We start from the raw sequence: 25,971 nt of genomic DNA, 5'->3' as shown, positions 1-25,971 counted from the left end.
GGTTCACAGCAAAACTGAGCAGAAAGTACAGAGAGTTCCTGTATGCCCCCTGCCCTGCCACGTGCACAGCCTCCCCCATTATCCACGTCCCCCACCAGAGTGGCACGTTTGTTACAACTGATGAACCTTCATGGACCTGTCATTATCACCCAAAGTCCAGAGTTTACGTCAGTGTTCACGCCTGGTGTTGTACATTCTGTGGGTTTTGACAAATGTCTAATGACTTGTATCCACCATTGTAGTATCATACAGAATAGTTTATTCTGTCTCAGGGTTCTCCAGAGAAACAGAACCAATAGGATGTATGTATCTATAAACGAGGAGAGTTATAGAACTTGGCTCACTGGATTGTAGAGGTGGAGTCACACGATCTGCTCTGTGCACCCTGGGAACCAGGAAAGCTGGTGGGCTGATGCAGTGAGTCCGAAGGCTTGGGAACCAGGGGAGCAGATGGTGCGAGTCTGAGTCAAAGGCCTGAGAGTCGGGGGGCTGGTGGTGGAGGTCCTGGTCCAAGTCTGAAAGCTTGCGCGCCAAGAGCACCTGTGTCTGAGGGCAGGAGAAGATGGATGGCCCAGCTCAAGCAAAGAGAGCAAACTCACCCTCTCTCCGCCTTTTTGTTCTGCTTAGGCCTTCAGCAGATTGGATGACGCCCACCTCCATGGGGAGGCACAGTCTTCTTTACTCAGTCTGCGGATTCAAATGTTAGTCTCCTGCAGTCACCCTCACAGACATACCCAGAAATCATGTTTCACTAGCTAGCCCAGTCAAGTTGACACATAAAATTAACCGTCACATGCCTAAGAATCCTCTGTGCTCTGCCTATTCCCCCCCTCCCCGCACTCCTGGCACCCACTGACCCATTAGTCAATGTTAGTAGTTTTCTCTGTAGTCTTGCCTTTTTCCAGAATGTCATATAGTTGTTCACACAGTATGTAGCCTTTCAGATGGGCTTCTTTCACTTAGTAACAAGCATCAGTGATATTCATACAAGTGAGGTAATGTTTCACTTACGACTACCCTCCATGGCTCGATAGCTCATTTGTTTTTAGCACTCATTTTGTTTCTAGTTCCTTTCCTTTCAGTTCATTTCTTTTTTTTTTTTAAAGATTGGCAGCTGAGCTAACAACTCTTGCCAATCTTTGTTTTTTTTCTTGTTTTCTGCTTTTTTCTCCCCAAATCCCCCCAGCACATAGTTGTGTATTTTTTTTTTCAGTTGTGGATCTTCCTAGTGGTGGCATGTGGAACGCCACCTCAATGTGGCCTGACGAGTGGTGCCATGTCCGTGCCTAGGATCTGAACCAGGGAAACTCTGGACTGTCGAAGCAGAGCGCACGAACTTAACCACTCAGCCACGAGGCCGGCCCCAAGTTCATTTCATTTTAGTGATGAATAACATTCCACTGTCTGGATGTGCCACAGTTTATTTATCCATTCACATACTGAAGGCCATCTTAGTTGCTTCCAAGTTTTGGCAATTATGGATAAAGCTAAAACATTCATGTGCAGGTTTGGGGGTGGGCATAAGTTTTTAATTCATTTGGGTAAATACCAAAGAGCACGATTGCTGGGTCATGTGGTAAGAATATGTTTAGTTTTGTGAGAAACTGCCAAACTGTCTTCCAAAGTGGCTGGACCATTTTGCATTCCATGAGCAGTGAACAGAGTTCCTGTCGCTCCCCATCCTCATCAGCATTTGCTGTTGTCAGTTGTTTTGATTTTCACCTTTCTAATATGTGTGTAGTTGTATCTCATTATTGCTTTAATTAATTGGTTTTCAGTTTTTGGTGTATGTGAAACCTTATGTTGGTTCTGAGCGTCAGCTATACAAAAAGGTACACTCGGAGAGGTGCCGCTCCCTCCTCAGCCTGCTGCCACTTCCCATTTCCCTTTTCTTCCTTCCCTTTCCCAACCCCGTAGGTATCCAATCTCTTGTGTCTGGTTTATCCTTTCTCTATTTCTTTTGTACAAATGAGCAGATACAAGTGTATTTTCTTATATCCCCTTCTTTCTCACATGAAGAGCAGCGTAGTTTAGATACTCTTTTGCACTTAAGAATAGTTATTTGAAAGTCTGTTTCTGAAAACACATTGCCTGGATAACCTATGTGTCTGTTTTATTGTCTGTTCTCTCTCTCTCTGAATATTGTCTCCTCATCTCCCTGTATATTTTTGATTGAGTGCTGGACATTGAATATAAAAACTATAGAAGTCACTTGAGGTCTGGGGTGATGTTCCTCCAGAGGGGATTTACATTGGCTTCTGTTAGGCATTTAGGAGTCAGCAACCCAAGATCACTTTAATCCAGTTTCCAGAACTGAGATGATGCAAAGCTGGGCTTCCGTCCCTGCAAGGTCAGTCTGCTACCAGGTCACCTTTTCTCCTAAGAGATAGCCTTCCAGGGTCCCAGTCCAAAAGAATACTTCATGGCAGGATCTCGTCTCCAAGTTTTGACCTTGAAACCTCAGGGGGCTGGTTCCCCTATGGATATGTAGTCCCAAATGTCTTGCTCGTCTCTGTTGGTTACTTGATTCTCCTGGATTTTGGCCCCATATTTTTTTCTGCCTTGTTAGCTCTTCAGTGTCTTCAAACAGGTGGTTTGTAATATTCTGTTCGACTTTTATATTGTCCTGAGTGGTGAGCATGCCTCAATTCTGCCATTACAGAAGCAGAAGTTCCTTCATTGCTTTTTACATTGAGACTAGATTTGTCATTTAAGATGTATTTAGTTCTTTTTCAAATATCTCTCTTTTTGCTTTTTCTTTTCTTTCCTTTTTTTTTTTCCGCTGAGGAAGATTCACCCTGAGCTAACTTCTGTGCCAGTCTTCCTCTGTTTTGTTTGTGGGTCACCACCACAGCATGGCCACTGATAAGTGGTATAGGTCTGCACCCAGGAATTGAACCCAGGCTACCAAAGCAGAGAACGACAAACTCAACCACCAGTAAAGGCTGGCACCCTTTACTCACATTTTTAATTTCTTTTGTGTTTAATCAATTTTTGTGTGTGTGTGCGCACGCACTGTTCTGTTAGCTGAAGTTTTTGTTGATCTGATCTTTCTATTGTGTCTGTTAACTGTCGCTCATGGTAGATGGTAGATTGTTTTCTCATGAATTTTTTTTTTTTTTTTTTAAGATTTGCCTTGAGCTAACATCTGTTGCCAATCTTCCCCTTGTTTTTGCTGCTTCTCCCCAAAGCCCTCCAGTACATAGTTGTATATTCTAGTTGCAGGTCCTTCTAGTTGTGCTATGTAGGACGCCGCTTCAGCATGGCCTGATGAGCGGTGCTAGGACCGCGCCCAGGATCTGAAACGGCAAAACCCTGGGGCTGCCGAAGCGGAGCACGTGAACTTAACCACCTGGCCACGGGGCCAGCCCCTTTCATGTGTTTTTTAATTTTGGATTGTGAAGCCATTTTCGAAAGAACCCCTCTGTGCAGCCTGAGATGAGGACTTGCCACCCTAAAGCAATATTGCGTTTGCTTCTGTGAGGCACCCTGCAATACCACCATCCTGAGACCAGTTTTTATATTCATTTTTCCTGTGAGTTGAGATGAGGTGAGAATAGAGATGAATACCAAACCCATGTGAGGTACCGGATTTTGGTTTCAACTTCTCATGGGAGACTCTCTCCCCCATCCAGAACCTGGACTGAGATGAACTTCCTTGTCAAGCAGATTTTTTATCTGGCCCGTCATTTCCCAAGGGCACACCACCTCGGAGTCCTGGCTTCATGCAGGCTCTTGGTTCCAGTTCACTTCCTCCTGCAAGGCCTCATTTTCTTTTCTTATCTGGACATTAAAACACAGCCAGGGGGCCGGCCCCATGGCTGAGCGGTTAAGTTCGCAGGCTCTGCTTTAGCCCAGGGTTTCACTGGTTCAGATCCTGAGTGTGGACATGGCACTGCTCATCAGGCCATGCTGAGGCAGCATCCTACATGCCACAACTAGAAGGACCCACAACTAAAAATATACAACTATGTACCAGGGGGCTTTGGAGAGAAAGGGGAAAAATAAAATCTTTTTTAAAAACCGAAAAAAACAAAAAAAACCCACAGCCAGATATTTAATAAGAACAACCATTGCCCACTCCACCACTACCACCCGCCTAGGCAGTCGGTAGATAGCGCACACACTTATTGCTCTGATTTTCCGTTTTCTCTTTGTTTTTGGCCCCCAGGGATTTCCTTTATTTTCTTGAAGACACTATGGTGCTTTTAAAAGGATGTCTATTATATTTTAGTCAGCATTTCTAGGTACTGTAGAGGGAAGGCTTTCAGGTTATCTAACCCACCATCGCTAGACATAGAAGTTGAACAGTTCTTTTCTAATCAGAATCCCCACTACATGCGGATGCTAGAGGACAAGCCAGAATATTTTATGTGAACAAATGAGCAGAACTGCCCTGCAAATAGCAGAACTACTATGCAAGTTTTGGACAATAAGTATTCTTCCCCTTTTTCCTTGTCTCCCTAAGAAACGTCCAGAGAACATTCCAAAGGCCGATCTGCCTGTGTCCACTTCAGCCCCAGTGAAAGCAGCGATGGGAACAGGCGTCCAGGAGTCCCCTCTGTCGAGAGGTCCAGAGGTGAGACAGTTGGTGAGCAGCGGTGTGACAAGGGGAAAGGCTTCTTGAAGCAGCCCTCCTGCCTCAAGGGGGCCGGGCCTGAGGAGAGAGGAGAGGACCCCAGCGGGGCAGCTGCAAGCCTTCCACAGCAGGATGGCCACAGGAAGCCCATGCAGCGGCACCACCCAGCACCCAAGGCCAAAGGTGCCTCCCAGAAAAGGCGCCTTCAGGAGCTCAGAGGGGGAAGGTGCTCCCCCGCTGGCTCTAGCCGGCCTGGCAGTGCCAAGGGGGAGGTGGGCCACGCTGGGCAGAATCCTCTCCCCCATCGGCCACCAAGAAACAAAGTGACACAGGACAAGCCTGCAGGAGGGATCCACTCCAATTCGCCACAGAGCGCAGAGGTGTTGAGGTCAGGAGTCAGGAAGTCGGGGACATCCACCCTGTCTGAGGATGCTCAGATTTCTAAGGAGACTGACCCAGCAGCTGGTCCCCTCTCTGGGCAGAGTGTGAACATGGACCTTCTTCCCATGGAGCTGCGGCTGCAGATAATCCAGAGAGAAAGAAGCAGGAAAGAGCTGTTTCGCAGAAAGAACAAGGCTGCTGCCGTTATCCAGCGGGCCTGGAGAAGGTAGGAAGACGGGCGCCGCAGCTTCTCTGCTGCCATGGTTGCCCTGACACCCCTGTGCTCTCGGATGTTTTCTAGTGAATTCCCTGTGCTGGCGTGACAAGGCCTGCCCATGAAATTCACACGTGTGCAGACCCTAGTAATTTACATCGGGTAAGCTGTTTGGAAGGTGTTTTTGCCAAGAAAGATGGGGAAAACGCCCAGGGTAGCCTGGCGTGATGGAAAACGCCCTCCGTGTGTAACCAGGAGCTGGAGTGTCAGGGGAAGAAGCTCTAACGGGTTATCTGACCTTGGGCAGATCACTTGGCCTCCCTGACCCTCAGTTTCCTCATCTGTAAAAAGGGGGTTTAGCAATTGCTGCACCCGTCCCATAAGTCCGACGTTGTTAGAATGAGATAAGGTGTGCTTTGTAAATTCTGGAGTGTCCACATGTGAGTTACTTTCCTTTTTGTGTCTTTACTCCCCAGGAATTAGTTATACCCTAAATACCTAAACCAGGGCATGGATATAGCAGACTGAGCGACTGAAATTTATTACAAAAACCTATGTGAGCATCTGCCAAGCTCAAAGTGTGGGGTAGGTGCTGGGAGGAGGGTGGAGGCTTCCGGAAGTACTGAGACAAATACCTCTGGGACTAATCACGGAGGAGCCGAGGAGCCCTTTCCGGCACGTGTGCACGTAGCACATCACCTCCGTCACGGTGCAGGCCCCGGCGGGGCCTCGATCTAGATTCAGCTACGGTGAGACCAGCGCCCGGGGGAGGGCTGGACCCGTCCTGACAGGTGGGCGTCCTGTGGCTTCCCCTCCGCAGAGAGGAAGGGTGACCGGGAGGAAGCAGGCGCAGCTCTGGGGGCGCAGGTGTGCCGCACGCCAACGCCCAGGTCGGAAGATGGAAGGGCCGCAGAGACGCTGACGCTGGCAGAGGGAGAGGAGCCGAGAGGGCCCAGCGAGAGGCCCCGGGGCCGGCTTCCTGCCCGCGCAGCCTCTGCTGAGGTGCCTTCTCATGCCCGTCCAAGCTCTTGGCCATTTTCAGTCGTGTCCTGCCTGACCCCCTTTGCTGTCCCAAGGACACCACGAAGCCATCATGACAGGATTAGTGTCCCCATTTTTCAGACAAGCCAACGGTGTCAAAGGACGAATGACTTGTCCTGCTGGTGCAGGTCCAGCGCTCAAAGCGCTGCCCGCTTGGGTCTGGGCCCTCCCTGTCGCTCTCGGGTGTCTGCCGTCGGGGTGACCGGGGGCCTCACGCTCTGCCGCAGAGCAGGCCGCAGAAGCAGGGCCCGGCTGGTGCTCGCTCTCGTCCAGGTGAGGGTTATGATTGTTAACACTAGTAGTGGCATTTATTGGGCACTTGTGCCAGACGCTGTTCTAAGCAGTGTCACACGTATTAACTCAGTGAATCCTCACGGTAACCCTGTGGGGTAGGTCCTCCTCTTACCCCCAGTCCACAGGAGAGGGAACAAGCACAGAGAGGTTGGGCAGCCTTCCAAGGCTGCAGAGCTGGTGAGTGCAGCGCTGGCTCTGAGCTGAGACGGTCTGCTCTGAAGCCACAGGTGGGCATGGTCCTGCTCCCCTCCTTGGGGAGTTCCGCCAGGACGTGCACTGGCCGCCATCCCAGACGGACTTTCTGTGAAGTATTTCAGCTGAACCTGGGATCTAAACACGCCAGCGAGATCTACCCCGCCAGGCCCCACAGCTGCTCCCCGGCTGACATGCCTTCCTGTCACACTGTTCTTTGACTCCTTTGAAGCGTCAGAAGATGACAGGTCCTGTCAGTAAGTGTCCATAGCAGCAAATGAGCCTTCAGTCATTCCCCCAAGAACAGTGGGCTCATAGTCTGTGCGCCCATCTGGGCAGGCAATTACACAGCCCCCTGGCTACACCATTGTGCAATTCTGAGACCCGGGACGTGGCCTCCCGGAGGAGGGCGTCTGGGAAGCTGCACACTGTGGGAAGATGCACGTCTGGTGACAGTGAAAGCACTTTTATTGATTCTGTTATAGCCTCATACATCTTCCATATTACGTAGAGGAGCCCAGAGTCCTGGGATGGTGTGTGGTGTCTGACACCAAACCTAAGGAGCACCGAGGGTTGAGGTGGGGAACAGGGCTTGGCCATAAGTCCCCCATAAACGCAGACGTTGAGGAGGGAGAGAGGCTGGCAGGGAAATATGCGAGGATGGGGTGAGCAGGTTGAGCTTTGGGCCCGGAGAAAATGAACCTTAGTCTTAAAGTGTGAGTTTTATTACGAATCAACACTTGCGCCTTTTAAAGATTGAAACTGGATGCTGGACAAGCGAAGCTGGGCTGGACGGTGGCGGTGGCCACGAGCAGCTGCTGTGTAAACATGTCCTTTTTGCCGCAGCCCGTGGAGCCGCCTCCCGCGTGTTCCGAGGTGGACAATCAGGGACAGGCTGGACCGGGAGGAGCCCGGGCCCAGGGCGGCAAGGGACGGCCGGGCAGGGAGGTTCTCAACAGTCCTCCCCCGAGAAGGGGAGAATGGAAGCGGTTCCTCTGACCGCCAGGACCGTCGGACACAGACTTAGTCCCCAGCAGAGTTGAGTCGGTGGAAGTGGCGCCCACTGGAAGCGGGTGCAGCTTCAGCCCACGCCTGGGCTGTCTGCGGAGCGGAGGGCGGGAAGGCACTTGGCATCGCCAACACAAGAAACTGAACCATGGAGCAGTATGGCCCCGTAACACCAGCTCTTCTCTACACTTGGCTTTTTGGGAATGTGGTACATATTCTAGTAGAGGGATGCCATGGTTTCTCACTCTCCAGGAAAAGAAAGGAAGAATCGTGTAGTTTGACTGAAAAACCCTTCAGGGCAGAAGCGAGGGGCTGCCCCAAGCACTTCAAGAGCTTGTAGGAGCCTGAGGAAGAAGGTTATTGCCCGTTTGGTGTACGTGAAATCCGGCATGGGGCCTGGTGCCCCCTGCAGCGCCCTGTGGGCTCGCCAGGGGCGGTTCATTAGCCACGGATCAGGAATGCTGGATGCAGCCTTCCTCGGGAGGCTCCGACACAGGGTGTTTAATCAGAAGTTTGGGAGTGCCTGGGGGATAGCCATCAAGTGACGCTACATGTGACGGAGCCATCATCCCCGGGGGCTGGCCTCTCCCACCGCAGGCTCAGCCTCCAGCAGAACAATCTTAGTAAACCACAGCGCTTACCTTTGCCAGCATCCTTAAAAACCTCTGCAGGTCCCTGCCGAGACAGAGGACAGACCAGAGACCTCAGCAGTGTTTGGCTGTGGGACCAGACAGCAAAGTTTGAGTGTCGGTCTCTCCTGGCTCTAGCTGTGGGACCTTCTGCAAGTTACTCAGCCTTCTTTTCCCTCGAGTTTATTGAGACATACTTGACACGCGGCACTGTGTAAGTTTAAGATGTAGAGCATAATGATTTGACGTACATGTATTGTGAAATGATGGCCACAATAAGTAGTTAACATCCATCATCTCACACAGATTTCAAGAAAGCAAAAAGGAAAAAAGGGTTTTTTTCCCTTGTAATGGAACTCTCAGGATTTCCTCTAACAACGTTAATCACGTCATAAAGCAGTGTTAACTTATAGTCGTCATGTTATACATTATATCCGCATTACTTATAACTGGAAGTTTGTACTTTTTGACCACTTTCATTCAATTGTCCCCCCGCCGACCCCTGCCTCTGATAGCCACAAATCTGATCTCCTTTTCTATGAGTTTGTTTTTCTGTTTTTTAAGATTTCACATATAAGTGAGATAATACAGCAAAACAAATGTTTCTCTCTGTCTAATTTATTTTACTTAACATAATGCCCTCAAGGTCCATCCATGTTGTGGCAAACGGCAGGATTTTCTTCTTTCTCGTAGCTGAATAATATTCCATTATGTGTGTGTATATATAGATACAATGTAATATATGTATATATTACAACTTCTGTATCCATTCACCTATTGATGGACACTTAGGTTGTTTCCATGTCCTGGCTGTTGTAAATAATGCTGCTATGAACATGGGGATGCATATATCTCTTTGAGGTATTGTTTTCATTTCCTTCAGATATATACCCAGAAGTGGAAATGCTGGATCCTAGTTCTATTTTTAATTTTCTGAGGAACCTCCATACTGTTTCTATAGTGGCTGTACCAATTTACAATCCCACCAACAGTGCACAAGGGTTCCTTTTTCTCTACATCCTCGCCAGCATTTGTTGTCTCTTCTCTTTTTGGTGATGGCCATTCTAACAGGTATAAGGTGATATCTCATTTAAATTGATTTGCATTTCCCTGATGATTAGTGATTTTGAGCACCTTTTCGTATGCCTATTGGCCATTCATATACTTTCCTTGAGAAAAAGTCTATTTAGGTCCTTTGCTCATTTTCTTATTAATTATTTGGTTTTTTGCTATCTAGTTATAGGAATCCTTTATATATTTTTGGATATTAACCCCTTATCAGATATATGATTTGAAAATATTTTTTCCGATTCCATAGGTTGTCTTTTTATTTTGTTGATCATATCTTTTGCTGTGCAGAAACTTTTTAGTTTGACATAGTGTCACTTGCTTTTTATTTTGCTACTTGTGCCTTGGGTGTCATATCCAAAAAATCATTGCCAAGACCCACCTCAAGGAGCTTGTTTCCTATGTTTTCTTCTAGGAGTTTTATGGTATCTGGTCTTACATTTAAGTCTGAAATCCATTTTGAGTTAATTTTTGTGAGTGGTGTAAGATAGGGGTCTAGTTTCATTCTTTTACATGTAAATATCCAATTTTCCCAGCACTTTATTGAGTTTATTGAAGATAGTCTCTATTCTTGGCTCCTTTGTCAAATATTAACTGACCATATATTCATGGGTTTATTTCTGGGCTCTCAATCCTGTTCCATTGGGCTATATGTCTGTTTATAGGCCAGTACCATACCATTTGATTACTATAGCTTTATAATATAGCTTGAAACTAAGAAGTGTGATGCCTCCCACTTTGTTCTTCTTTCTCAGGATTGCTTTGGCTATTTGGGGGCTTTTGTGGTTCCATATAATTTTAAGATTATTTGTACTACCTCTGTGAAAAACTTTAAAAAGCCATTGGAATCTTGACAGGGATTGCGTTGCATTTATAGATGGCTTTAGAGAGTATGGGCATCTTAACAATATTAATTCTTGCAGTCCGTGAGCATGGGATACCTTTCCATTTATTTGTTTCTTCTTCAGTCTTTCATCAGTGTCTTATAGTTTTCAGTGGAGATTTCTCACGTCCATGGTCAAATTTATTTCTAACTATTTTATTGTTTTTGATGCTATTGTAAATGGGATCATTTTATTTTTTTTCAGATAATTTGTTGTTAGTGTATAGAAACACTACTGATTTTTGTTAGTTAATTTTGTATCCTGCAACTTTATTGAATTTGTTGATTAGATCTAACCGTTTTTTTGTGGCATCTTTAGGATTTTCTATATATAAAATCATGTCATCTGCAAATAGAGACAATTTTACTTCTTCCTTTCCAATTCTGATGCCTTCTATTTCCTTTTCTTGACTGATTGCTCTGGCTAGAACTTCCAGTACTATGTTAATAGAAGTGGTGAGAGGAAGCAACCTTGTCTTGTTCCTGATCTTAGAGGAAAAGTTTTCAACCTTTCACCATTGAGTATGATGTTGGCTATGGGCTTATCATATATGGCCTTTATTATGTTGAGATATGTTCCTTCCATACCTAATTTGTGAAGGGTTTTTATCATGAACGGATGTTTAATTTTGTCATATGGCTTTTCTGAGTTTTTTGAGATGATCATATGATTTTTTTTTCTTTTATTCTATTAATGTGATACATCACATTGATAAATTTGCATACGTTGAACCATGGTTGCATCCCAGGGATAAACTCCACTTGATCATGGGGAATGATCCTTTTAAGGTGCTGCTAAATTTGGTTTGCTAGTATCTTAATGAGAATTTTTGCATCTATATTCATCAGGCATATTGGCCTGTAGTTTTCTTGTAGCATCCTTTTCTGGCTTTAATGTCAGGATAATGCTGGCCTCGTGAAGTGAGTTTGAGAGTGTTACCTCTTCTTCAAATTTTTGGAAGAGTTTGAGAATGGCATTAATTCTTTTTTAAACATTTGGTAAAATTTATCAGTGAGGCCGTCTGGTCCTGGGCTTTTCTTCAGTTTTTATTACTGATTCAATCTCCTTACTCGTTATTGGTCTGTTCAGATTTTCTGTTTCTTCTTAATTCAGTCTTGGTTGGCTGTATGTGTCTAAGAATTTTTCCATTTCTTGTAGGTTGTCCAGTTTGTTGGCATATAGTTGTTCACAGTAGCCTCTTATGGCCCTTTGTATTTTTGTAGTATCAGTTGTAATGTCTTTTTCATTTATAATTTTGTTGATTTAGATCCTCGTTTTTCCCCGTTAGTCTAGCTAATGGTTTATCAATTTTGTTTTTAAAGAATCAACTCTTAGTTTTGTTAATCTTTTCTGTTGTTTTCCTGTTCTCTATTTTATTTATTTCTGCTCTAATCTTTACTATTTCCTTCCTTCTGCTAACTTTGGGCTCGGTTTGTTCTTAAGGCATACAGTTAGGTTGTTTGAGATCTTGTTTCTTAACGTAGGCTTTTTTGCTATGAACTTCCCTCTTAGAATTGCTTTTGCTGCATCCCAAGTCTTGGTATGCTGTGTTTCCACTTTCATTTGTCTCAAAATATTTTTTTTATTTCTCCTTTAATTTCTTCTTTGATCCACTGTTTGTTCAGGAGAGTGTTGTTTAGTTTCCATGTATTCATGAATCTTACAGTTTTCCTTCTGTTACTGATTTCTAGTTTCATACCATTATGGTCAGAGAAGATACTTGGTATGATTTCAGTCTTCTTGAATTTGCTAAGACTTGTTTGTGGCCTAATATATGGTCTATCCTAGAAATGTTCCATATGCACTTGAGAAGAATGTGTCTTCTGCTGTTTTCAGATGGAATGTTCTGTATGTGTCTGTTAGGTCCATTTGGTCTATAGTGTTGTTCAAATCCACTGTTTCCTTATTGATTCTGTCTGGATGCTCTATCCATTGTTGAGTGTAGGGTATGGCCATCTTGGTGACATCACCTCTACTCAGCCTTTATCTCAGACTCAGACTCATAACGTTTGCCTCACAGATTTATTTTCAGGTTTAATCATAGGGAAAGTGCCTGGTGTGCAACAGACCCTAAATAAATGTCGGCTCCTTTCACAGTGTGGCTCAGCCGTCCATCCTCCTTCTCTCACCAGATAGACAGTGCTTCACACAAATCTCGTTAGTGACTTTCCTGCACAAATACCCACACCTCTGCTCATGCCAATTCTGCCTAGAATGCCCTTCTCTGCCTGGTAAGCTCCTACTCATCCTTTAAAACCCAGCACAAACATCAGCCTTGTAAAAGCCTTACCAAACCACCACAAATTATCAGTCCCACATGTGTCTCATGCTATCTAGCTCCTCACTCTCACATAGTGCTTCTCACATGGCATTTATTTGTTTACACATTGGCCTGTCCCACCTTGAGGGCAGGGACTCATCTTATTCCTTGTTCAGGAAATGTTTGATGGAAAAAGAATTCAACATACTACCACTGAAATTATGAATGGGACCTTGACTGGTCTCCCAAGAGTTCAGCAAATACATTCCTAAAGCTTCTAAGAACCTTAAGGAAATTCAGTTTTCTTAGTACTATGATCTTAAAGCCTCTTCCCTCCTCTGACCCCGCCAGCTATCAGCTCAGGAAGCACCTGTCCCACCTTCTGCACATGAAGCAGCTTGGAGCCAGAGATATGGACAGATGGAACCAAGAGTGCATGGTATTGCTCCTCCAGGTCTGGAGGAAGGAACTGCAAGTAAAACCCCCAAAGATTATCGCAGTAAGCAGGACCACCAAGAGTCCATCCAAGGGCATCTCGGGCACAAAGTCCACCAGGCACTCTGTGCTCAAGCAAATCTATGGTAACTATCCTTCTGGGCACTTTGTAGTTTACAATTAGCACCCCCAGAGAGTGTCATGTCATAATCTGGAATGGGATTTAATTACATTGGGCAAACCTCCATTCAGGTAGGAACTTTATTATACCTCCAGGCACCAAGAGAATCCTCAGCACCACATTGAGTGCCTCCCTCCCAGCAATTCTGGGTCAGAATTGGTTTCATAAGACATTCTGGCATCACAACAAAGAGCTTCTCTGCTGGGCTCCATGACTGAAAGCCTCACCATCTCTCCAGGCCATTGCTTGGTTCTTCCCCTTACATTGTCCACTTGGAGGAATCCAGGCACAGACCAACCTTGCCTGCCTCACTTTGACCTTTCCTATGCTAAGATAGTACAGGGTTGTCCATCTGTGGGAATGCCCCAGACCAAGCACCGCAGTAAATACATGTTTAGCAGATGAACTGCTACAAATTGAAATATTTTCACCTCTGGAAAGAGCCCATCCAAATAAAGTCAGCAGGCAACAAGTCTGGCTGGCTCCCCAACAGAAAAAAGTTGAGCTGAGGCACCTTTAGAAACAAATCTGTGAACAGGCAGGAAAATCTCAGGAGTTGACCCTGGGTCTACATGGTATTTCCATACCATGCCTAATTTATCTTGGCAGACACCTGAAGCCTCAAGCCTTCACCTCAACAAAGAATTCAGAACCTGGTCAGGCCACAGCTCTCATGGTCAGAGATACATGATTATTGTTGGTTGATTGCAGGTTGTTCTCAAGAAGGGAAAGTACATCATCCCACAAGATCTTCAAAAGCCCATTCTGTGCTGCGTCTCAACTCGGGTAAGGCAAACCACTACACTGGCAAAAAAAACGTTAGAACAGAGATGGCCAGGGGTTCCCAAAGGTCATTTTGATTTCCACTAGGCATGGGTTTCATCCCTGTTTCATGGAGTTGTTACTGCAGTCAACATCTGTCTCTATAAGGGGCAAGTTATTTTCCAAATAAAAGCTAACATTACCTCCAGTAGAAACTTGTTCACATAAAGGAAGGGAGAAATGATAATGCTATCGTTCTTCAAAGTAATACCTTGGGAATTCTTGTTTCATTTTGGTTTCACATTAGGATCCTCCAGTTCCTTCCCAAAGATGACAAGAAGTCCTTTACCACAAATTCTGGCTTTTGCCTTTTAGGACCTACTCCATAAAGATGTGTAATATTTAATAGCATGTTCAGCTCAGGCTCAGCTGTGCACATTTTCACTCATCCAAGAGCAGCTCAGGGAACTTTCTTTTCAGCCACAAGACAAGAGTGTTTTACTCAGAGCCCCTTCATTCACACCAGCATTAAATTTGGGTGATAAGTTCAGTGCTGTCAGCAGTTAATGCCAGGTCCAGGGTTGCTCGTGGGTGGCTATGGCAACACACTCCCTCACCCTCCCTGATCCACAGTCATCCTGCAGGAACAGAGTGCAGCTGGGAAGGTGAACAATGACTGTCAGCACGAACTTTAACATTCATTTACTTTTTGATGGGGGGAAAACCTGGAGGTGGTGGGACGGGGTAATTACTGCCAAATCTTTGATAAGAGTTGGGCACTTCATGTAACACAGCCAAGCTGACCAGGGAGTCGTGGGTGGGGTGGTTAGAAACTTTCAAAAACATCAAGGCCCATAGTTCTATATTAAAAAAAAAAAATTCTCATTATACTTGAGTGAATTGAAGATGTTTCAAAAACACAACTGTCATATATAACTATCAGAGTAGTACTTAAATAATTAAATAAATTAGATAATCAGAGCATTTTTCACTTAGTCCTGGATTTTTCTCGAGACAATCAGAAATCTTTAAAAGTGAGGGTGTTTAGCAGCATAAAATGAGAACAGAATAAACAAATTCAAAGAAATACTTAATGGTTTCTTATGATTTCACATGAACAGCTTGTTTGTCTGACACAAATAATTCTGATTGGTTTGAAAATGGACAAGGACTGAAGAGAATCATTTCCTAAGCCTAAACTTGGGGGAACACAATGTTTTATTAGACCCATCCACCCACATTCACCATTAGTAAGTTAAGGTGGCTAATGGTCAGACAGAGCTGCTAGCTAGTTAGCTGCCTGTAAGTTTTATATGGAAAACATGAAATGAGCACGTGGACATAGATACAAGTTTCTGCAATGTGGAATCACAGGTGTCCAAATGAACCAAAAAGGAGAAGTCATTAATTTTGGTCTTCACCTTGCAGATACGTCAGTTCATTTTTTGCTTTGAGAATTCCATGGGGTAAGGATCTTCTCATTTGCTCACTGTTCGGTTTAGCTTTAGGAAGTCTGGCACATGGAAGGCGCTCAAATATTTGATGAGAGCTTCTTGCTCCCAGCCTCCACCTCGGGGGAGACTTCAGTAGTGCCTTTACCTCTTACGAGAGGAGCAAAAATGTACAAGACGATCTTTCAAAGAATTTGATGTATGTAAATAGTCATCTTGAGTGAAAAAAAATCCATTCCAATGAATGGAATAACCATGGCTTAAGTGATTGCTAGTAACAGTACCCCCTGGTATGAACACAGGATATTCCTGCCCACCTACAGAAGGATATGCAGGCAACTCAACACTTGATACAGTACAGGCAGCAAAAAACACGCCAGAGTTCCAAACAGTAGTTCACCTTAAAATAACTTTATTGAAGTAACAGTAATAAAACCTGGAGAAAAAAGTAAGACAAATGTTTGTAAGTTTTTAAGCAACTCACCTTTCATGTTTGTGTCTTTGCTCCATAGTCTGGAGCAACACATGGCAGTACGGCCTCAGCAAGGTCTCAACCATTCGGGCCCCAGTGTCCTCATTTGTGAAATGAGAGGGCTGAGTGCACCACTAATGTTTCCCAACTGTGGCATTCTATAAGTTTGTAATTTCAAAGTCATGAAAAGGCCTAAAAAAATCCATGTCAAGTTTAATATGCCCATCAGTCTATCATCTGCATAGTTTGCAAAGGAACCTATTTTCTAGAAAGGACTATATGGCCAAGTGTGTGGCACATGGAAAGTTAAGAGATAGGTACGTGTGTATGTAGGTTTGCACTGTGTTATGTCAGAGAGAGACACCATACCAGTTATTCCAGGCAGACTGAAGACCCACGTCTCACTTCCAGCTCCTCAAGCAGGGCCCCCCCCCAAGTCAAGGTTCTTCCTTGAAGAGATGTCATGTATCTCTGAGATGATGGAAAATGCAAGGCTGATACGTCATCCAGTTGCTACAATAAACTGCCCATCACTTTATTTAGCCCCACAGATAGTCCAAACCTAAACCCTTTTTTCTCACCACCAATGAACTCTTCCCTTCAGCCAACATCGTGAACATCAATCTGGTATTTGCTTTTAATAACCTGAACATCGATCTGGTATTTGCTTTTAATAACCTGAATATCAATCTGGTATTTGTTTTTAACAGTGAGCAACTTGCAGTACATACACCTCTCTGAGAACAGTGGAAGATCAAAGAATTTTTCTTACAACCTGCAATCAGCTATTCAATCAAAAAACAAAACAAAAGCTTCGACCGCCTGCGGAGGAAGACTGTGTCCAGGGGCGCTGGAATAGCTAGTGCAGAGTGCTAATTCTCCGCTCATTATCTCTGACATCTTGGGAAAACGTTAATACCCATGCCTGCAGCCTTACTGGCCTGAAAACGCGTTAACAACTGAAAGAGAATGTCAGAATGTTTTCTTTCTGCTCTCACACAGCACTGTTTTATAAATTCTCTTAGCCTGAGCTCAAGGACCAGGGGAAACTATGCCTGTGCAAAACTGCCCAGCTGTCTGCCTTCACCTCAGTCACGACAGCTGGAAAGAAGAATTTATAATTAACGGTAAAGTCTAAGTAACACTAAGAACATAGGTGCTAAAGAGGCTGCTGGGTTGGGATTTCGGCCAGCCAGCTGCTGCTGGCCTGGTGTTTTGGTTCCAGTGAAGAACTGGAATCAGATGAGGAGGAGCCTGTCCTACAGTAGCTGCCTTGTTTCACTACTTTTCTGGAATCTAATGCAACAAACTTCCTTAGAGATACCGCATCCTGTTATTCCAATATTATTAGTTTTAAATTTTAGACCAGAATCATAATCCAGCCTTTGCTTTTAGAAACTGCAAGACCATAAGAGGTATACTGTTGATTCCTTACATTTACAGTTCCCATGTTGGCCTCTGAAGGCCACAGGTTGCTGCCTCCTCCTCTCAGAATGGTGTTCTCGTCACTGAGCACCAGCAGCAGTATTGGGCACTAAGGAATCAGTCGGGCAGGTTTACAGACCAGACCATTCATGCACAAGGTTCCAGTCCAGGCCTTAACGTTCCACTTATATTTTCTGTCTGACCTGCAGAGGTGAGCAATCTTGTCAAAATGCCATCCCCCTATTGGCAGGAGAAACTGTGCTACCTGTAAACATTCTAGCTCTCTAAGAATGCCTGGTTTAAATTAAAATCCAGTGGTTGTCGGCTTCTTCACACTTTTAAGGGCAAAGCTGTAGGAAAGAATGCAGACAGGAGGCATAAAGAGTTACACATCAGGCTCACAAATATTCCTAGGACTGCTTCTATTTTCTTCAGATTACTGCCACCCTGTCCTGACAGAAATAGGAAAGAGCAATAAAGTGTTAACTTAATTACCTTGATTGTTAGTTTGCTAATTATTTCATAATTATGAAAATATCATATAAATCACTATATATAGTTGGCAATTTTTAAAGAACTATAACGGCTCCTTAGTAGAACTCAATTGACAGCAGAGTTACCTAGATCAGACAAGCGCTGTTAGGTAAAGGAAAGTCCCAAACAAGCGCGGACTGTCTGCAGCTCCTGCCCCTGCCCGGAGGCCGGAACACCTCCGTGAACAACAGAGCTCCAGCCGCAGTGAGAAGCTGAATGTCATGATGGAGAAGGGAACAGCTCCCAAACAAAACAAAAGAAAAAACTGGTTTCTGCTGCTGTATGCACGACCTGGAGCTGAGAACAAAGAATGAGGTTTGCCGAGATGGGATCACAACGCGTCAGCTAATTTCTTAGTAAATAACAGAAGATACCATATCATCAATCTGTATTTTGTAAATATTCAGTTCCTATGAAATACAAAATACTCTACCACCTGTAACCAGGCACCACATGCGAGGCCAGGAAGCCAGCCTGCGTTATTTTCCTACCTTAGTGCAAAGGAAGGTTCACAAACAACTTCTTTAAAAGTTGAGCTTTAATGACAAACATTTAGTACATCAGTCTCTCTTCAAAATTAGATAGATGTGGATAAACAACTTCCGACAGGAGGCGCCACGGTGCTACTTCAATACACCGCGCTCAAGGCGCTGGGCCCCTGGGGGTGCCCGGTGACGCACACGCTGAAGCAATAGTGTAAGTCTGAGAGCCACTGCTCCTGAATGCCCCCGCTCTTCAGCGTCTGCAGAGAAAACAACAGCAATGTGACAACTGCACCCGAACCGCTGTGCTCCTCACCGTATTCTTCACACCCAAACGAACAGTATCCTCATCTGTAAGTCACCACAGGAAATCTTACTGGAAAAGGGGATCTATTAACTGGGCATTACCACAGGCAGCGAAAATTCCTAGTTACGACCTCAAGTACAAGTACTACCGGTTTCTCGTTTGGTCTGTGCCCTCCCATACATGCTAGAGACTAATGAAATTTCACCATCAACAATCCTACGCTCCAGACTCCCCCCCCTTGGCATTCTAGTCTCTCGCTCTCTGCACTCAAATCAACTGAGAATACTTCCACAGAGCCGCCTGACAAGTCCTGTCATTCTCTTCCTTATGGAGGTGAGCTGATTCTCTAACCTCAGAATAATCCAAATTCTTGACTTTTCTTCCCTTCTACTATTTCTGAATTATTATTATATATACCAATTAATAAACCCCCCAATCAAATACCTATACAAAAAACCCTCTAACTCTCCCAAACCAAAAACACCAAAAGGAATCCTAGATAACAGAGCTGCCTCCACAACACAGAGAACCAAGCTCTAGACAAAGCTGAAGCTGTGACTTCCTTCTTCCAACTTCTTCTTACTCTCCGGTGAACTAAGTGACTAGAGATTGGCCTAAAATTTATTACTGCCAAATAATTTCCCTAATGACAGCTAGCATTTGGTGAGCACTTAATAAATGTTAGCTATACTAAAAACATTATTTGGATTATCTCATTTAACGGTCACCAAAACCCAAGGAAATTTCTATTATTTCCATTTCTACAGCTAGGAAAGGCAGCTTAAGTAGGTTTTTAAAAAACCTTGCCAAACTATCACAGTTAATCAAGTCTGTACCAGAAGCCAGGCAGGAATAACTCTGATGCCTGTACCTTTCCCAACGAGCTGCCTGCCACCTTAATTCAGTTTCAGTATTTTAAGGCTTTTCTTAGATTCTTAGATCAAAGACATTGCCCTGGCTAAGTGACAGGTACTAGACTGCAGAGGAAGTCCTGGGAAGTCACCATACTGAGCTTAATTCCAGGAATCAGGAAATGCACAGAAAGCCTGGCTCCCCAAGAGCACCCCCCATGCCTTGTCCATGAATCCTTTCTAGTATTGACAGTATAGAGCCCTTGTCCATGCTTCTTACCATGATATTCTTGATGATCTGCTGCACCAGGATGGCATTGGTCAACATGTGAGTCCTGAGGGGTGCGTGCTGAAGCAGCAGGCGAAGCAGCTGGCCCACGACAGGGAGCTCCTCAGGCCCAGCTCTGTTCACCCGCAGGCTGTGCAGCATCAACCTGAGGACTCGAGGCAGGAGAGCCAGGATGGAGACACAGACCCCCCAGAGCTTGTCCCTAGAATAAGAGAGACAGAAATGCATCAGTGAGCCAACACACACAGGGGGAAAAGTGCCCTTTCCACACTTCCCAAAACTGAAAATGTCCTTTTAAGAAACACGGTGTTCTGATTAAAACCCCATAACCCAAAAATAAGATAAAAATAAGAACTGGGTTTCATCAGAGCTAAATAAGCAAATTCAGTGAAGAATTAGCTGCTCCTCGCTATTTAAAGGGTTCCAGGAAGCCTAGCAACCAGCACTGTCCCAGGCTTAACATTCAAGACATTCTTGAAGCCCTAGTGATCATATATAACAGAGAACTAGCCAGAGAACAGAATGAACATGCATACTGTTACCTAGCACTGAACCTTATTCAACTGTCTTACATAACACCAAAAAGGAAAAGAGTATCCCACTAGGAAAAAGGGAAGAAAAGAACTTCATAAAGGTCTAAAGTAGCTTCACCTAGGACCTGAATTCTGAGCCTCTTTAATGTTTTAGAACAGGGCAGATTTACAGAGAAGATGGACTCAAAGGAACCAAAAAGGATTCAGAAAGTAGCAAGTAAGGGGACTACTGCTGCACTACTAGTCACAGAAGGCCAGAGACGATAAAGCCAAATTTCACTCAACATCATTCTCTTGGTGTCTTTATAGAGCAGGAACAAAACTGTTTTATGATAGAGGTGAGGCGACTGGTAGCTACACTAACCACATTCTAGAACGGTGTTAATAGAGCAATATCTGTTTAGAGGAAGAGGCCACTGGCTGCTAATGGCTCTGACCTTAGTCTGTCACAGTTTCTGTACCAGGACTGTGTAATCCTGCCAGGCCCCCAATCTTTCTAAGAGAACCTGACTACTTCCAGATGTAGAAGGAGCGGCCCGTTCACCCTCTGACCAGCCTCCTCAACTTCACATACAGCAATTGCATCAAAGGTGGACACTGAGTCCATTCTAAGCCAACTAGATCCTCTTCTTTGAAGAGACTTTATTCAGCCTGTTGACTCACGCAAAGCCAGGCTAGGATAGCCATGTGCAAGGAAAAAAGAGAAAGCCAAGACCGTAGACATTGCTAATAAGGAGGCAAAGGCTCACAGATAGCCTATACAATCCAGAAGAAAAACGAAAAAATACAGAAAGCTACTTTGCTTCCTGCTGGGTTTCAAACTCCTACTGCTACAATACCTAGCCCTTGGGTTTTATAAGTTACTCCTGTAAAGGTGCAATATATTCATTTTCTACTTTAACTTGACTGGATTTCAAATAATTGCTGATCAATACTGTGCTAAAAGGACTTATGGATTCTACATCACACCAAATAGAAGTCCAGTGAATAGATGAGTAAAGTTCAGGATTCCACCTTCACACACCACAATTAAAGAAAACTGTCAAGCCAAAGAGAAATACAAGAGACCTGGGTACCACAAGTGATGGGAGAAAGAGCATATGAACAGCCATTCTTAGGGTTTTCTAAGAGTTGTCACGTACAAGAATAATTTTGCTCATTCTATAAAGTGTTCAAAGGACATAACTGGGACCAACGAAGCTGAGGTTTCAGTTCGAGATAAAGCAGTGGTTCTAAACCACGCTACAGAAACTGAAGGAAGTTCAACATCTTGCATACAAGTGTCAGTTCAGCTAACTCTGTAAACTTCTGATATATTCCGATCAGATAATACCAACCTCGCCTTCTACTCCAAACACAGAGAAATACAGATAAAATAATTTTTAAAAAGATACAGAGCCAAGGTCAAAAGCCAGAGTGGGTGAAACCTCTAGGTGCCAGAAACAGACAGAAGTCATATAAAGATTCCCAACAGGCGTAGAGAACTGGATGTAGGATTTTAGGACTGGGTTTTCATGAGCTAACAGTGTTAGAAGCTGAGGCTTCAGGCCCCAGGTGTGGGAGAGAGGAAGCTAGAACTGGGCTCCCTGCATAGAGCTGGAAGCCAGGAAAATGCAAATGTGACCTCGCTGTCCCATAGCGAGGTCTACACAGAACTCTCATAAAAGATGCACTCAAGAGTACAGGTACACAGCCCAAAACACGAGTCTCTTCAACCCCGTGAATAACAATCTCCTGAGTTCCACCTGCTCCCCAAAATAAGGGAGAACTCCTACACCAGAGAAAAAAGGAACGTGCAGAACAAACTGACAGGAGCTTTAAAGCAACACCATAAATCGAGAACAAGGAAGAATGACAAAGAGCCAAATAAAAACGCAAAATAGATCAAAGAAAAGAAAACAACTGATAAAAACTTAATAGAAGGGTTAAATAAGAGAATTAGTAAAGTGGAAGATGTTAAAAGATAGAGGACAGAATGAGAAGCTCCCTGTTTAAAAAGTTTTTATTATTGTTTTTTAATTATTATTTTTTTTTGAGGAAGATAAGCCCTGAGCTAACATCTGCTGCCACTCCTCCTCTTTTTGCTGAGGAAGACTGGCCCTGAGTAGCATCCATACCCATCTTCCTCTACTTTATATGTGGGATGCCTGCCACAGCATGGCTTGACAAGCAGTGCACAGGTATGCACTTGGGATCTGAACCGGCGATCCCTGGGCTGCCGAAGTGGAACGTGTGAACTTAACCGCTGGGCCACTGGGCCAGCCCCTAAAAAGAGTTTTTAAAAGGAGAGAATAGAAACAATGGTGGAGGTAATAGAAATAATAACAGTACTTCCCAGACCTGAAGAAAAACAGTGAGTCTTTTGAGTAAAGGAGCACACTAGTCTCAAGCAGGACAAATAACAACAAACCTACACTAACACATCCCAACCTAAAACACAACAAAGATAAAGAAACAGTAGAACCTTAGAAAAGAATAGATTACTACCTACAAACCAAGAGGGCTCAAACAGTAGATTTTTCATTACTGACAATGAGTCCAGAAGACAAGAGAAGAGTTCAAAGTACAGTGGCCACAGTTTTAAAGACTCAAATTGGTCAAGCCCGATTTTTTGGCCAGCACTTGTGAAATCAGAGCTTCCCAGTCAATCGACTGGCACTCTCATTATTTGTAATCTTACAGACACCTTCTCCAGGGGGTAGGAATAGCCCCAAAGGGAAATTTAAGCATCTAAGACTCTGGTTGCCAACACTTCATTGTGACTAAGTAATGTCATTCTGAGAGATGCATAGGATCCTGGTAATATCAACCTTTCCACTACCCAGTATAAAACACTTTTAAAACCAGACATTTTAGGGGGGCCAGCCCCGTAGCAGACTGGTTAACTTCGTGCGCTCCGCTTCAGTGGCCCAAAGTTTTGCCGGTTCAAATCCTGGGCGGGGACATGGCACCACTCATCAAGCCACGCTGAGGTGGCATCCCACATGCCACAACTAGAAGGACCCACAACCAAAAATACACAACTATGTACCGGGGAGCTTTGGGGAGAAAAAGGAAAAATAAAATCTTTTAAAAAAAACTAGACATTTTAAACAGGCAAATACTATTACACACATTGAATTTTGTCCAGTCCAGCCACATAAAGTCAAGGCAGGATGTTCCACTATAAGAAACTACAAAAGATCTTTGAAACTTCTCATCAAAGTGTTTAATAAAAGGGCTATATTTCAAGTGACAGGAAATGACCAACAGCAATATACACATTTCACAAATGGGAATGCTTATTATAAAATTTTTAGAAGCCTGAGAAGTTCCTTGCTATTTATAAAGCCTTTTCTTGATCTATCAGACCTAAAGTTCGATGATGTGAAAGAAAAATGCCATCAAATCTGTTTATATGTAAATTTTATAGCATTTTTACAGTGAAATCTACAAAATTTTAGATATATACACACACACAAACACACATAGCAGAAAAAATCCAAATGTCTGTTGACAGTAAAATGGATATGTTATGGTACCTTCATATAACAGAACACTATAGAGCAAGGGCCCTGTACCACAGCCAGTGCAGCTCACAGCCTGTATTTGTAAATAAAGTTTTATTGGAGCACAGCCACACCCATTCATTTACATGTTATCTGTTGCTGCTTTCACACCACCAGAGCCGTGCTCAGTAGCTCTGACAAGAGACTTTATGGCCCAAAATACATAAAATATTTACTATCCGACTCTTTAGAGAAAGAAGTTTGCTGACCCCTCACCCCAGTATAAAGAAACAAAAATGAATGTAACATATTTTTGAATCAACATGAACGACTCTCACAGTCACGAGAATCAAATCACAAAAAATGCATATGATTCCTTTTATATAAAATTCTTAAAATACGCAAAAGCAAAAATGATACTGTTTACAAGTACACATAAAATTTTTTAATAAAAAGGCAAGGAAGCGATTAACTTCCTTCCAATGATCTCTGGGGGATATAGAAGAGAAACGTAACTACGGATGGTCAAGGAGAGTGCGTGTGCTGACAATATTCTATTTATTTCTGAAACTGGAGGTTGATTAAATGGATGTTTAGTTTATACTTACTCTTTAAACTATATAAATGTTTTATACAATCATATGTATGATATATTTTTACGACAGTAAAAGTTCAGAAAAGACTAGAAAGGCAAACATCAAAATCTTTACAGGTGATTGAATGATTTTTATTTTTTTATATTTACTCATCTGTTAGATTTTTAAAAACCTTCTGCAATGAACTGTAACAGGCATATCAATAAGAACATAAGCGTGAGAATATTTTTTAAAATTAAAGTAAAATCTTCCAAAGTATCTAGAAGCTTTAGTCTCAGTATTATATAGGAGCAGAAACACTGACTAATTAAAAACACTAGCATCTTAGAAAAATTTCCTTAAATCCAAGAATATAAAAATTCCACTCTGCTAGTTCTAATGAAGCCGAAAACAAAACACAAAGGCTTGTACTAAGCCCATCCTTCTAAAGGCAGAATTTTTTCTTGCTAGACCTACAGCAATGTTAATAAGGAAAGCTCTTGAGAAACTTTATAACGCCATCTAACTTTTCAAATTTGTAGCTTAAAGGAAAAAACAAAAACTAAGAATTCTCACAACACAAAGGGGATTCATGAAAGAACAAAGAAAAAGCCAACTAGATTTATACAAACTGTGAAAGAGAATTTAAGATGTTGCCAAAATCTAATTCTCTTTCATGCTCTTATTTTTTAAAATTTATTGATTGATAATTGACTGGGGGAGAGGGGAGTGGAACAGGTAGGGGAAAAAATTATAGCTGAAGAACACAAAAACTATTACCTCTTTCTTAGATGTTCTGCTTCTCCCTTCTCTAAAGTGAGCAGAAAATAAAGAAGACTGTAGCAACAAGAAGCCAAAAAGGGCAGCAGAGTCTCGCTCAGTACACACGTATGATCCAGGAGCTTACAGATAACACCCAAGACACAGCCAGCTGTGCTATCAGGAATTACAGTCAGCCCAACCTAGGTAGAGAAAAATGAGATTAATGACCTCTTCACAGCACACCCTCTCCCCACGATAAAACCAAACCCCATTACCTGGAGACTATCTAATACAGGCCACCTGCCACATCTTAAGATCCTGTTTTCCTTTGAGAATTTAATTCCTACATTAAATGACTTTGAAAAGATGCAAGCTCAAGAAGTACTATTAACCCAATCCATTGCCTCCCCTTCAAGACCAAGTCTTCTAAAATTTTCTAGATGTTACAATTTCTACTGGTCAGAAATACCATTATTTAAAAGTATTCTTTCGTGCATCCAAAGAAAATCTTGATAAAAAAAAAAAATCACACATATCATATGATATTTAGATAATTCAGACTAGAGAACTCTAATATCTGGCACCTCCCCCATCCCTGGTAATTAAACGTACAAATCAGAGTTCATTTTACAATTAGCCTTCCCCTGCCCTTTGATTAGCTGGTCATTCAGACATGACTAAAGAAAATGCCTGTACTGGAGTCAGTAAGATATTACTATACTTGACACTTGACTGCTTCACTGCCCCCAAACCCAGATAAGGACATCATGGCATGCTAATTCATCTGGACTATACAATATAAACTGTCTTTAAGGTGGCCTCTAACCTGTAACTGTATGTAAGCATGGTTTAAATCTCCTGGAAACTACTGCTG

The 25,971-nt window shown here is 43.5% G+C and overlaps 2 protein-coding genes across 5 annotated transcripts in view; one reads left to right on the top strand and one right to left on the bottom strand.

Annotated features, from left to right (window-relative positions):
* Nucleotides 1–17,776, top strand: part of INVS (inversin) — a 142,435-nt gene extending 124,659 nt beyond the window's left edge. For both annotated transcript variants that reach the window (XM_014842223.3, XM_070519127.1), the window contains 4 exons: nt 4,469–5,186; nt 12,902–13,131; nt 13,878–13,952; nt 16,562–17,776. In XM_014842223.3, coding sequence (XP_014697709.1) covers nt 4,469–5,186; nt 12,902–13,131; nt 13,878–13,952; nt 16,562–16,710 — 1,172 coding nt within the window. In that variant the 3' untranslated portion in view covers nt 16,711–17,776. The remainder of the gene's footprint in view (nt 1–4,468; nt 5,187–12,901; nt 13,132–13,877; nt 13,953–16,561) is intronic.
* Nucleotides 17,777–18,183: 407 nt separating this feature from the next.
* Nucleotides 18,184–25,971, bottom strand: part of TEX10 (testis expressed 10) — a 56,245-nt gene continuing 48,457 nt past the window's right edge. The window contains exons 13-15 of one of the 3 annotated variants that reach the window (XM_014842224.3): nt 25,116–25,297; nt 19,731–19,941; nt 18,184–18,552 (exon numbers count right to left, since the gene is read on the bottom strand). In XM_014842224.3, the coding sequence (XP_014697710.2) occupies nt 18,439–18,552; nt 19,731–19,941; nt 25,116–25,297 (507 nt within the window). In that variant the 3' untranslated portion in view covers nt 18,184–18,438. Of the gene's footprint in view, nt 18,553–19,730; nt 19,942–25,115; nt 25,298–25,971 lie in introns of those variants that run through there. The other 2 variants (XM_014842229.3, XM_070519128.1) reach the window with 2 other exon arrangements.

The sequence above is a fragment of the Equus asinus genome, chromosome 10, assembly GCF_041296235.1.
Source record: "Equus asinus isolate D_3611 breed Donkey chromosome 10, EquAss-T2T_v2, whole genome shotgun sequence".
NCBI classification, from domain to species: Eukaryota; Metazoa; Chordata; class Mammalia; order Perissodactyla; family Equidae; genus Equus; species Equus asinus.
This window is presented reverse-complemented; position numbering and strand designations above follow the sequence as displayed.